The 14,135-nt window shown below is 42.2% G+C and overlaps 1 protein-coding gene across 4 annotated transcripts in view; it reads left to right on the forward strand.

Annotated features, from left to right (window-relative positions):
* The window catches only part of itgb4 (integrin, beta 4), a 48,067-nt gene extending 36,176 nt beyond the window's left edge, over positions 1 to 11,891 (forward strand). For 3 of the 4 annotated variants that reach the window (XM_088599517.1, XM_088599518.1, XM_088599520.1), the window contains 10 exons: positions 604 to 774; positions 1,220 to 1,390; positions 4,023 to 4,187; positions 4,682 to 4,798; positions 5,344 to 5,493; positions 6,465 to 6,653; positions 7,482 to 7,637; positions 7,875 to 8,039; positions 9,159 to 9,272; positions 9,864 to 11,891. In XM_088599517.1, coding sequence (XP_088455643.1) covers positions 604 to 774; positions 1,220 to 1,390; positions 4,023 to 4,187; positions 4,682 to 4,798; positions 5,344 to 5,493; positions 6,465 to 6,653; positions 7,482 to 7,637; positions 7,875 to 8,039; positions 9,159 to 9,272; positions 9,864 to 10,000 — 1,535 coding nt within the window. In that variant the 3' untranslated portion in view covers positions 10,001 to 11,891. The remainder of the gene's footprint in view (positions 1 to 603; positions 775 to 1,219; positions 1,391 to 4,022; positions 4,188 to 4,681; positions 4,799 to 5,343; positions 5,494 to 6,464; positions 6,654 to 7,481; positions 7,638 to 7,874; positions 8,040 to 9,158; positions 9,273 to 9,863) is intronic. The other variant, XM_088599519.1, reaches the window with a different exon arrangement.
* Positions 11,892 to 14,135: the final 2,244 nt, after the last annotated feature.

Here is a 14,135-nt window from a genome sequence, read left to right on the forward strand (position 1 = left end):
GCGAAAGGACCCGTAAACTCAATGAGCATTCATGCACAACCGTACAATCCAGCGAAGTAGTGGTGAAACTGTGATGCTGCATTTGATTTCCTGTACATTGGTTGCAAAGTGTTTTTTCATTGTCCACCTTCCTGGGCCTGTCTGTAAGTACGGTACACTTCCTGTCTGTCTGCCGGAATCTCCCACGTTTTGCCTTTATCTCTAATCTTCAGCTTGCACCTGATCTACAGGGATCTGGATGATTAAGGTGCTGACAGTTCAGGAGAGCAGGAGAGAGGGTCGGCTGGGCTTTCCGCTCCCTCTTTGCATTTACGAGAGTTCTGGGATCTGGAATACCAAAATCCCCCTTTCCCAAAAAGCTTCTCTTTTCAGCATACAGTCAGCAAAGCTTGGCAAACTGCTTGTTGTGGGCACAATACGGGCATCACGTCGCACCAGGCCAGCCCCCTCCCTCCCCCCACCTCGTGAGCAGGGTATTCTCCTCTTTGGATGAAGGGAGGTGCTTCCATTGCCTTCCCCAACCACTGCCCCTGCCAGTCTGGAGTCCGCTTCCCCAGTTCTTGAGCTCAGCGACCAATCGCAGTGCTTGCATTGTCCCGAAAGGCTCGCGGTGGAAGTTTGTCCAGCTGGTTGGCGAGGACTTGGACCTGCGCAAGGTGTCCTGGAGGCTGCCAGCTGATGTCATCCCCCAGCGGTACAGCTCTGGCACAGAGGGCAGCACCGGTGACGAGCTTCCGCGCCCCTGCCGGGCCAGGACCCCGCTCCCACTGCAAGGTGAAGACCTGCACGCTAGACGCATGCCCACCTTCGCCCCCACCAGGCCTGTTGTCTGAAGCCTTGCAGAGCTCTGGTCCACTGTAGGTCCATTGTGATCCTGCACTCTGCCCTTCCGGGATCTTCCCCTCTGCTCGTGCCTGCCACTGTAGGACGCTCTTCTGACATCAACTGACGATCCAGTTGATGATCTAGCCGCATACAGTACGTGCCAGTTCTGTGCCTACATCCCTGTTGTGTGCCCGTGCAGCAATGCCCAGAGAGGAATGAAGGTGGTTCTACTGCTTAATCCCTGACTGCAGCACACCAGACCCTGCAACCCCAAGCTGTGAGGCTTAGCGCAGGTGTAGTGGTGCTCTGCAAGAGGGCTCCCTTTGGCCTGTCATGCGACGGCTGTTCTCCTCTGATCAGACAGAGGATCATGTATTTTATTTGATTTCTGCAGAGTTTGTCAATGGGAAGTGGGATCAGAGCTTCCTCTATCCTGGAGGAGCGGGCTCTCTGACACGCAACATCAGCACCACCAGCTACAATCAGAGCTCCCTGAGCCCCAGTTTCCGCAGTCCGGGCGGCACTATGACCATGGAGACCACAACCACCTACCTGCCCGGTCAAGGTGCGCATGCCTCCAGGGCTCTTTTGTTTCATGTTCTGTCTTTTTTACTTCACAGGAGGATTGAGGCCTGTGTTCAGGGGAGGAGACTTCTCTCTTGATTAGCCAGTGAATTGCAGCCCTAATTCCAGGATAATGCTAGTCTTTCAACAATCAAAACCTCCATGACTTTGACCTTTTGTTTTCTCCATAGGTGTAAGGATAGATCTAACCTTAATTTAAAAAAAAACAGTAAGGCTACACTGATTTCATTCATTTCAATGAAACCCCGTGGGATCTGAGAAGAGCTTTTATATGCAGTGCATGCAGATTCACAAGTCCAATGGTCTGTTAAAACCAGTTAAAAGTGTGTTGCATTGAAACAATGAAGGAGGCATCAAGTCTTTGTCCTCATTTCTAATAAGTAATAACAGGATGAAGTAAAATTAGTCCCTAGACCAGGGTGTCTGAGGCTTTTTATTCCAACACAGCTCTTAATGAGATAATCTGACTTAACAGGACAACTTGAATATTGTCTCACAGCACATCAGGTGCTGCTGCTTAATAGAGGACCAGGATTGGACATCTCTGCCCTAGACTGTATGGCTGGAGTACTGCGGCACTTCATAGCAATAGTGCCTAACAGACAACTCTGCAGCATTTTTTAGAACAATTTCTTATAATTTAGCAGTACCACTGGTTTGTCTTATTTTGTTAGCAGTAGTGTGCAAATGTATTGAGCACTCCACTGCCTCTGTGTTTCATTTCATATAAGAAAGCAAAGGAACATGAAGCAAAGATACAAATTGTAAAATCCATTTGACCTTTAACTTATTTATTTTGTCTAATTACGACAAGAAAAAAATCAAGAAAGTCCAACAAAAATACTCAAATCAATATTTACTGTAGGTGCCTTAGGTAGCCATACTAAATATCACCATTTAAAGTAATTTTGGGCACAGCTGTTTTTGGCTTTGAATTAGTGCTATATTAGAAGGATGAGTAAAAAGGTATTAATTTTTTGGTGATAATGAATAGTTATTATATCAATAAATGACATATTTTGTGGGTTTGTAATACATTTGCACCCATCTGTAATTGACACTTCAGGCATGTTAATTGGTACCCACTCTGTGGTGTACACCCTACCGGTGGGTGTTGGTCATCGTCATGCTGTCTAAAAAAGCCACAAATCCCTGCAGTGACCAGTTTTGACCTGCTTTGCAATGAGAGAATTATAGGTGCATAAACCACAATACACTAGCATGCAGCATTAATTCACGTAAAGAAAAAACTTTAAATGAAGCTCTTGCTCAAAAAGAGTATGTGCAGTCACCCTCAGACTGGGGTCATAAACATGAATCACGAATGTATACTGTGCTTTGCTCATAACTGTGTTGTAACGTGTTTCTTGGCACGTGCTGCTTTTCCAGTGGGTTTTGCAATGACATAAGCTTGTCTAGTGTCTATCAGTGTTTATGACAGCAAGTTTGACCTGATCCTTAGGTGAGCTTAAGAAAAGCTGTCCAGTGCTGCTTAAAAACAGGAAGAGGTTAACCTATTAATCCTAAAATGACATTCCCTGCCTTTTTCCTCCATTTTGTTTTTAAATACCAATCATTAATAACAGGGAAAGCATCTGATAACCCAAATCATAAACTTAGGAGAAAGTCTGTGACTGCTAACTGTACTCACTCGTACTGTATGGCAGTGTTGTAGGAACTGAATCTCCATGTTTATGAGATATAAGAAAGTCTTCTCCATGGACACATATAGTATCCATATAGTATCAGACAAACTACATACATTTAAGCTATAAGCAAAGAGGTTCCGATTTTTTTTCAGTATCTTAGGAGGTAGAGTCACTGTTTGCCAAATGGCCTAGAGAGTCCAACCCTGGGCCCAACAGCACTCAAATAATAATATGGTGCCATTTGGGAAATCTCAGTCAAAGTGTGGCTACTGACATGACCCAGGCTCAGTCCAGGCCATAGTGCTCAGCCTGTGCCCCGAATGAACACCTTTAGTGGTTGAGAAACTCATTAGCAACTTCTTAACTTATTACATGTGATTTTATTTGGTTTGACTTAGAATCTATATAAATGGAGTTTATAACAACAGTTCGGGAGGGATGACAACAACCAAGCACAGTCAGACTCAGCTGTCAGTAATTAGCAATCACTCCTGACAATCCATTCCTCTCCCAGTCGCTATAAATACCTACGAGATCCCTATCTCTCTCTCTTGCACATCTCTTGCATCCCACCTCCACCCCATCTCCACCTCTGCAGCTAGCCCTTGGTCACCCTGCATGGGGGTCCTGGTCTCCTTGTCCTCGGGCCGAGAGGCCAGTCCTCAGCCAAGCGGGTTAAGCCACAATTTCGCTCCAGGATGCTTTCATCTTGGGTGTTTGTCATTCCTCGTGAAATTGCAGAAGTCTCCTTGGAGGAGTGTGCACCTCACCTGATAAGCTGCTGTGTGTTTCTACTGCTTGCTGGCTTTACCCATAACAGTTCTGCTGGTCGTTAGTCTGCTACTGTTCTTAAAGCCTGCACAGGGCAGTCAGTCAAGCTTGACTGTGCACTGTGCAATGCTACTGTAGTTGGCTTGGCACCACCACTCTCTCATGTCTCACCGTCTTACCCATAATTCTTAGGGGGTTCGCTCACGCGCAGACATGACGGGATGGTCCATGGAGGGGTCCGCACAGAGGAGGTGGTCCTCAGGAAGCGCTCCGAGATGAAGGGTTACTATGACAACGATGGTGTGCGAGACTCTATTGTCATGGTGGATGAGCCTGGCGGATTCTCAGACAGTCTAGGTACCAGTCCATTAATGGCCCAAAGGGGAAGATTGCATGCAGGCTTTCTTTACTCTGCAGAGCCAGTCTCTGGACGTCACTGAGGTTAAAACAAAAAGATTTCACAAACTGAGCCAACAGAAATTTGTTGCCAACGTTCTGTTCCTGAAAGAAGACTTTCACAATATTGCCTTTAAGTTATTGTCTTCCAATTAACTGAGACATAACTAAACAATGTTTCAGAGAAATGGTTCTTGTATTGTAATTTTGTGTGTAAGATAGCAGGTGTCTATTGGTTGAAGATCTGCTGTATTCTCTCTCTACTGTGTGAAATGGCCGCTTAGGGTCCACTCTGACCCTGTAGCAAGCATGCTTTTCTTTTCCTAAATGCATGGGATGTCCTGGTCTGTGGAACCTGCTGACCAAGCTGTGGGGTTATGGTGGCTTTTCTGGCTGAGGGGTACCCCTTGGATGTTAGCTCTTTAATATCTGACATTTTGACCTTTCCTGTGCAGGCATTTCTGGGTACAGCAAGAAGGTGGTGAACTACAACATCTCTCACAGCATGAGAGGTCGGACCCAGTCTGAAGATGTCAATGATGTCCTGCAGAATCTGGACATGGTGCTGCAAGGTGAGTCACTGTCACTGTCCAGTGCTTTTCAACACAAACGTACGCTTAAAGAGAAATCTAGGCAAGGAGAGCTTTGTTGGTTTTGGCAATCCTATTTATACATTTTGTTTTCAGATTTGTTATCCTGGACTAGTTCTGAAGAACCACAGTGTGTGTAAATTTGTTTTGCACCAAAGCTCTTAATTAGTTTAACATAATGGCTTTATTAATATAACAGAGGATATCTTTAGTGTGAAGATACCCAGAGAACTTTAAGGACTGTGGTACTCCAGTTTTCCATATGCTTCACCTCCATTCAGGGTTTTACTTATCCTGGCCTTGATAATGTGCCTTGCAATCTAAAGTGGATAGGGTTTAGAAATAAGTGATCAGGGCCTCTTTGGATCAAAATGGTGATAATTAGGGAAACACTGTGCTACATACTGTATTGAAGAACACTGTGATTCATGTTGTGTGTTGTGTTTGTCCATTTGAGGATGATTTCAAATAAAGGCCGTCAGTCTGGGGACAATGCATGTGACTCTCTCCACTCTATCTCCGCACAGACTCTAGGCTGCCCCCTGGTGTTCCTGACACGCCCACACGCCTGGTGTTCTCAGCTCTGGGCCCCACTGCCCTGAAGGTGAGCTGGCAGGAGCCGCATTGCGAAAAGGAAGTGTTGGGCTACTGCGTGCTGTACCAGCTGCTTAATGGAGGTAAGTGTAGGATGTCTCCTCCTCAGTACATACAGTACAGGTAGAGTACACCCAGAATTACTGCACTTTAAAATAATGTGGCAGAGTACCGTTATACGATACAGATTTACTAATCAAGTGTCATACACTTACAAGGCTCTCTTGGAACGACAGCACACTAGTGTTCACAACAGCAATTCAGCACTTACTGTGACCCATAACAACGAACATAGCAATGAGAAATAAGTAATATTGTGCTGGCCCACTAGTACACAAGTAAGACAAGTGCACATATTTTCACCTTGAAGTGGCACATCAGCTCCTGCCACTTGCTTGTACACTCACTCTCCAACTACTTACAGACACACCCCTCAGAGCTTTCAGATGACAGTGTTTTCAGATATGCAAGTCACTGACAGAGACACCTAGCCATCATCCTCCACAGACCGATGCATCACGAAGAGTAAGATCACAGAAACTCACAGAAATGAGAAGACGCTATCCAAACAAAAAAACATATCCATGTGATCCAGGAGATGCATTGTTTGTGGCTTATTTTGTAGTGTTACAGTGAAGGCAGACTAAGAACTATTCAGTCACAAGGTAAATACCTTAATAGTACTTCAGTATGCATTCCTGGATGTATTTCATAGAAGAGTGAAGTGAAAGATGCTGCAATCATAATAAAAGAAGTGTATCATTTAATAGAAAAGTGTAGTGAAACTATTGTATGATAAAATTATAAATTCTTTAATTAAAATTAACAAAGATAATTTTTTAAACAGCATAATATAGAAATGGGAAAATCAAATGAAAAGCAAATTCAGTGCAAATTTCATATAGTGAATTAGTGCAGGATCCATTATGCCATTTCTTCAGTGCTCCAGGTATCAGTAACTTGTTCTCCAACCTGACTGCTGTCTCCATGCACTGTGGCTGAAGCAGTGCTGTAGCTGGTGCTGGGCCTCACTGTGTCTATGTCTATGCTCCAGGGGACGTGAAGAGGATCGACGTGCCTAACCCGGCAGAGAACTCAGTGGTGGTGAAAGACCTGCTGCCCAACCACTCATACATCTTCAAAGTGAAGGCCCATAGTGAGGAGGGCTGGGGACCCGAGAGGGAGGGCGTCATCACCATTGAGTCTGCGGTCGACCCCAAGAGTCCATTAAGTCCTGTACCAGGTAATGACCAGACACAAACCCTGTGGAAACCTTCTAGTTCTGCCCAAGGGAATTACTGCATTCATAGTCACATGTCCAGTGACCCTAGACTTTAGAGGCCCTTAGGCTGAGATTGGCCAACCCTAGTCCTCAACACCTGGTAGTGGCAGGTGGTATAGGTCTCTTCAAATCACGTCTTGCTAGCAGTTCTGTTGATGAATTAAGACCTCAACTGAGACCCAAGACCGAAGACACTGTGGTCTTCAAAAATTGTATATGATCTTTCTAGCACCAGTTCCCCCAGTCTCTTGTTAAAGTTTTCTTCACTGCCTTATTAAAATATTAGAGAATACCCCTAAAATCTTGTCCATCTCCGGTGCCGATTGCCGCAACAACATGTCCCCATTCATTTTTCTGGATGTTCATTGATAAACTGCTCAATGGGTTTCTCACAAGATGTGACATATGCCATCTGTCCTTTTGGTTGGTGCTAACAGCCACTGATGCTTGATGAGACACTTGATGCTTCTCAGAACTGGCACTAGAGGCACATGCAGTTATTCCACCTCTGAAGTCACTTATTGTACTGTACATAAACCCTGGTAAAAAGACCTGGTATGATGCTGTTTCCCTGTTATCATGGGACATGTGAAGACATGCAATGTCCCCCCTGCGTTGGACAGGATGGATTACTCACATGCCATTCTCTAATATTTTGGAGACTCATTTCCATGTTTCACCATGGCTGTAAATGCAGCCTATAACCCAGTTTAATTTCTTCTCTGTCTCTTTTGGACTCAGAGGCCCAAACACACACTTTTGTTAACCCATGCTGTCTGTATTTCCCAGGCTCCCCCTTCACGTTGAGCACCCCAAGTGCCCCAGGCCCCCTGGTTTTCACAGCACTCAGCCCCGAGTCTCTGCAGCTGAGCTGGGAGAAGCCACGCAAGCCCAATGGAAGCATCCTTGGCTACATGGTGACCTGCGAACAACTGCATGGAGGGGGTGAGTTTCGTTTTGCCAAGGATTTGTAGAGACTGTATCTCTCCACAACACAAAACAATGAATTTGCCCACTGTGGGTCATCAGGCTTGTATGATAATATTTACTCAGCTGCATATCAAGAAAGTTTTTTTCTATTAATGTCTAAAGCACTCTTATTTCCCTTTGATCTACTTGACTGTTTCTAGGTTGTGCTGTTTAGTGTTTATTAACAAATGTTGTTTTCCTCCTCTCTGCCAGGAGACGTTCGGACTTTCCAGGTGAACGGTGACACTGCTGAGACCAGTCTGACGGTGCCCAACCTCAGTGAGAACGTGCCCTACAAGTTCAAAGTGCAGGCCAGGACAACGCAGGGCTTTGGTCCAGAAAGAGAGGGCATCATCACCATCGAATCGCAGGATGGAGGTACAATGTCTTTTAGAAGACCCCCCTATATAGTAGATACCCAGAATTAGATTGGCGAGTTCTCTTTTTCAAGATTGATCTCTTTCAGATGTTTTCAGCCCAAATGGTTTTGTTGAAAAGAGCCTTTAAAAAACACATTAATACTTTTACATGGCTTGGCTCCTGGCAGGCATCCCAGGACACAGTCCTCATAGGTTCCAGAATTTTGCATTGATGGGTCATTCATTGCTACAGGCCTCTTCTGGTTTTGAACAGTATCTGGGAATATCAACGACTCCAGAATTCATTGAGTTCAGGGTATATCCAGTGATGTGATTAAAATCTAGTTGACAGCCTAGGGGTGGAGTGGTGGCTCTATGGCTAAGGATATGTGCCTGTGGCTGGAAGGTTGCCAGTTCAAATCCTGCAGCTGGGCCCCTGAGCAAGGCCCTTAACCCCAACTGCTCCAGGGGTGCTATACAATGGCTGACCCAGCACTCTGACCCCAGGCTTCTCTCTACCTGTCTGTGTGTCTCATGGAGAGCAAGCTGGGGTATGTGAAAAGACAAATTCCTAATGCAAGAAATTGTATATGGCTAATAAAGTGATCATATCTCTCACATTTTCTTTTATTCTTTGTGCACAGACTGTATTCTTTTTCTTTCCAATCTTTGCTGATGTAGCAGTCTGGTAGTATTTTATTAACTTACATTGGTATTGTATTTAACTAACATTGGTAGTTTATTAACTTACATTGGTACCAAGCCATTCATTTACAGCACCGTTAATGGCACAGTGTAAAGGATGACAACCATTAAGGCCTAGAAACACTGAATAAGGTTGACCCTTACCCTAGTGAAGGATTTATTATTGTAAATTTACAGAATATTTTGCAGCTTTTTATAGCCTAGCTCTCAATGATATATTGGGATTTTACGGTGCTTTGATGGTACTTTCCAAATTTATTATTTGGTACATGGGTACAAGGGTAATCGTATATCTAAAGAAAGAAATCTGCAGGAAGCTGAGAAGCTAGTGGATCTCTGTAGCAAAATAGATGGTTGATTGTCTGCCAAATGGTGGTTATTAAAGTCTGCCCTGCAGTGCTGTGCCTGACCTGCCTCTCCCTCTACCTCCCAGGTAACTTCTCTCAGTTCAACAGCCAGCAGGTAATGAGGAGAGATGTCTTCAACATGCCTGGGGAAGTCACCACCAGGACCACCCACACAATGCTCAATGACCCCTACTTCTCAGGTGCGCACCTCTCAAATCCCAGTAGTGCTCCGAGGCAGATCTTGGGGTCTTGGTAATGGAATAGTATGGAATAGTGGTCAGTGTGGTCCACACACCACACAGTATAGGGCTGGTTCTCCTGAATTGTAAAAAATAAATAATGGGGATTGGGCTTGTCTTTTAGATGAATATATGCCAATGTCTTGATTATCTTGGAGCCAAGGTGCTAATCCTGGTTATCCTCTTTATAGGGTATATTAGACAATTGTATATCCTTTAACAAAGACACGTACAAAATTGTCAAGAATATTTATTCAGCTGTGAAGTGTCAGTAATGAAATATTAATAATAATGTAATTAGTCCTTGTTTCCCCCAATATTTCTGTACCCATTGTGTAAATAACAAGCTGTCAGTAAGAAGCCCTGCATAACTAGTAAGTCCAAGCTGTAAGATATCGCTTATATTAGTTTTTTGTGCCCTGACACCAAAATGACTTTGACACAATTATACATGTCAACCTTAATACTTTGGAACCTCGTGGATCAGGAATTCTTAAGCATTATTTTCGGAGATGTTCAGTAAATTAATGAACCGCTGTGTTTTCTGTCCAGACGGCATGATGATGACCACGCAGCGCATGGAGACCAGTGGCACAGTGACCAGACAGATGACCAAAGAGATGGTGAGCAGGAGCATGGTCTCTGGGACAAGCATGACCAAGAGAGTGGAGAACTTCTATGAGGCTTGAAGCCAGATTGGACAAACAGCTGAGGAACCACAGATTCACTCTGCCCTAAAGACATTACAGTAATGCGGCCTTCTTAAAGCTATTCTCCTAATCTGTTACATGCTATTACCATGGCTCTGGACACGGCTCAGCAATGGGAGATTTGTGTCCCCCAACTTTTTTTTCCTCCCCTCCTTTTAAACTAGGAAGGTAATGGTTTTGACAGTGGCCTGGAAGAGCTACACCAAAATAAATCTGCAACCTCGTGTCTAGCCACAGTTTATCTGAATTGCACTGGACCTGCATGGGAAGCGGAGAAAAAGTTCCAAGTTTTTTTAAGTGTAGCTGCATACGAGTGTAGCGTGAGCTCATGTTTGGTGGAAGTGGGCCTGTGAATCCGGTCAGGCTTTGTGCCAATGAACTCACAGGTTGGGGGCTTCTACTAATTGGTCACAAAATGCCTACTTTCAATTGTTTGCTCTGACATGCAAGCTTCCCTGGCTACAGTTCACTGCCAATTGCAGCACCAGTATGTTGAACTCACATATATCTAAACATTGCTGATCTTGATAGACACGCTAAAGCACTTAGTATTAAAAGCAAAAGTACAGCACAGCACTTAATCCTCTTTTGAGATACCCTTGAATGAAACATTCACCATCAACCCCGATCAAAAGACAACAGTTAGGAAATATCATGTGTATGGCCAAACATTCCAAAGGTTTTTTGCGTGAAGGCCAAATTCTCAAATTGAGAATTTTACATCATGAAAGTTAAGAGTTGTACTGTATACATAAAATAATTTAACAGTATTGTTTATAAAAGGATTGATAGGGCTAATAATTACAAGATTGTAGTGCAAAGGCCTAAGATCAGTTATTATAACGATCAAGAGATCTTTTATTACAGTTAATCCTGAGATGTTAGAATAAGAATAATCCAAACAAAACAATTTTTAGCAATGTCTTTTTTTAGACATCCAATGCATCAAATGTCTGTAACTTTGAATAAACCTTTTTATTAAAAGGGGAATCCTTCCTAGGATGTGGTATTATATAAGTCTGATTTTATTTTAGGCTTCCAGGTTTTTTTCAGAGTTACTTTTATATTTCCAAACAGAATTCAAAAAGTGCCTTTCAAAAACCAGAATTGAAAATAATGACAAAATAAAATTATTCCTGCATTTGTTTCCCTTTGTATATAAGGTCAAATGCTTCTATACCAATGTACAGCCAAATGCGGAGGCCAAAAATCTTTTTTTGTAATATACGTTTGCTTTGGCCGATTTCTTATTTTTATATATCTTTGGGTGCTTGGACTGTGTTCTTAATAGAGTAGGATTTAACTTATTTTTTACCATCATTTTGTACTAACACCTTTTATACGCTGTTCCGATTCTGTAGTCTGTCAGTTGCGTTGTGTCCAATATTAACAATCAATATATAAATGTGCCATTTATAAAGACCTGGACTCTAATGTAACATTCAGCTTGCATGGTACTTGAAAACAATAACTTTGTCAAACATGTTTCAGACATAAGATTGTATACTTTTTCGTTGCTTTTGTAACATTGGTTTTTGGTACCTCACTAAAATTTGGTAGTGATGCATGACAGTGTGGAGACATCAGTGGTATAGATTCATAACTTTAGAATAAGAAGACCACTTTCATTGCAAATATAAGGCAAAGTCCAGCTTCTGGTTTTCAAGGGAAGGATTCAGGCTCCTCATTTAAATTTCCATTTAGACAAATATTTATAACCGTACCAACATTTTATAGGTGCCAAAACTATTTTTTTTTTACAATAAGATTTATATATTCTACCCTATTACCTTAGTTCGATACACACTGGCTTTGGTTTTCATTAAGTATATCTTATGTACTGCACTTAATAAAAATGATTATATATACACATCAGAGTTGAAGGACAAATTATTTTCTACGTGAAATATATGAGTTTACCTGATCATGAGACAGAGGGCAATTGAAAACAAAGGTAAGGAGGCTTCCCAGTGACTCAACCAGTAAAGGTAATTGGGCTGAACCTTGTGGACAGATGTGGTCAGTCAGAATGGTGCACAGCTGGCTGAGTGCCTTTTGGGTTTGGTTGGTTAGGCAGAAGGGCAAGGTTTCCTCTGCCCACTGCTCACAACACCCCCTGAGAGTGGCGTCTGTGACATATTTAGTAATATTAAGTGGGTGTCTGATTATAGAAAGTCTATGGGAGACAACATTTCTCAAAATCTATAAAAACCTGTTTAGTCTACCAACAGCCCAGTGTCAGAGATCTGATTAAAATCCTGATGTCTCTTGTTTACATTTTTAATGTACTATTCTTAGGACTTCTTAATCAATTTCTTACAGGGTCTCCTGGATTATCTGGTTTTCTGCATGAATGGTTCCTAAAAAGTAATCTAAGCTTAATCTAAATCATAATAATAAATAAAGACAGTCTTATTTAACAAACACACATTTTACATTGTCGTATCTTTATTGAACAAATGGTTTAAACAATCAAGGTCATTGATGGAAAAAGTATGTGAACCTCTAGGATAATGATATCTTGAAACAAGGGTAATTGGAGTCAGGTGTTCCAATCAATTCAGGTGTGGGTTTGACCTGCCCTGCTGTATAAAAAAATCTCACAGGTTTGGTTACCTGCTCTTCACAACAGAATTCTGTTGAAGTACAATATGGCCCGATCAAAAGATTTCCGAGGACGTCAAAAGAAGAGTTGTTGAAGCTCATAAGACTGGAAAGGGTTACAAAAGGATTTCTAAAGACTTGGGCCTCCATCAGTCCACAGTCAGGCAGTTTACAAATGGAAGAAATTCAGCACCGTTGCCACTCTCCCTAGGAGTGGGCGTCCTACAAAGTTCAGTGCAAGGGCATGCCGTACAATCCTCAAACAGGTGTCAAAGAACCCTAGGGTGATGGCTAAAGATCTGCAGGCACCTCTTGCACTTGATAACATCTGTGTTCATGAGTCTACCATAAGAAAAGCACTGAACAAGTGTGGTGTTCATTGGAGGTTTGCACGGAGGAAACTACTGCTCTCCAAAAAAAACATTGCTGCCCATATCAAGTTTCCTAAAGACCACCTGGATGTTCCACAGCACTACTGGAACAATATTCTGTTGACAGATAAGACAAAAGTTTAACTTTTTGGTATATGTACATAGTGTTATGTTTCGGGAAAAAACACAGCATACCAACACCAAAACCTCATCCCAACTGTGAAGCATGAAATTCTACAGCAGAATGTCACGGTGTCTGTCTGTGATCTAAAACTCAAAAGAAGTTGGGTCAGGCAACATGTCAATGATTCAAACACAGGAGGAAATCAACCACAGAGTGGCTGAAACAGAAGAAATTCTGTATTAAGAATGGAGTCTTAATCAAGAGGCCTGACCTCAATCCCATTGAAATGCTGTGGCGTGATCTGAAGCAGGCCATTCAAGCAAGACATCCCAAAAATATACAGTACACGAACTGAAAGTTTTGTATAGAGGAATGGGCCAAAATACCTCCTAACCACTGCGCAGGTCTGATCAGCAGCTACAGAAAGCGTTTGGTTGAGGTTATTGCCAATAAAGGAGGTTCCACATACCTTTAAATATAAGGGTTCACATACCTTTTCTTCAATGACCTTGATTGTTTAAACCATTTGTTCAAAATATGGCAATGTAAAATGTTGTGTGTGATGTTTGTTAAATAAGAATGTCTTTATTTATTGTTATGACTTAGATGAAGATCAGATCACATTTTAGGAGCCATTCATGCAGAAATCCAATTCCTAAGGGTTCACAAACATTTTCTCACAACTGTACTTGATCTCTGTTGTTTAACTATAATAAGTTCCAAACAGATCTAAAACATTAACAGCTAACAAACCTTGAATATAATATTCTTTAAATTAGCTTTCGAACACCTTAAAAAAATCATTAAATTTTACGATATAAGAGCACTTACTTTCCTGTTAAATTCTGGTTGGAGAACTAATCTTAAAAAAACAAACCTTGAATATAATATTCTTTAAATTAGCTTTCGAACACCTTAAAAAAAATCATTAACTTTTACGATATAAGGGTACTTACTTTCCTGTTAAATTCTGGTTGGAGAACTAATCTTAAAAAAACACAGGAAAAAAGGGACA

Source organism: Lepisosteus platostomus, chromosome 11, assembly GCF_059453375.1.
Source record: "Lepisosteus platostomus isolate fLepPlt1 chromosome 11, fLepPlt1.hap1, whole genome shotgun sequence".
Lineage (NCBI taxonomy): Eukaryota > Metazoa > Chordata > Actinopteri > Semionotiformes > Lepisosteidae > Lepisosteus > Lepisosteus platostomus.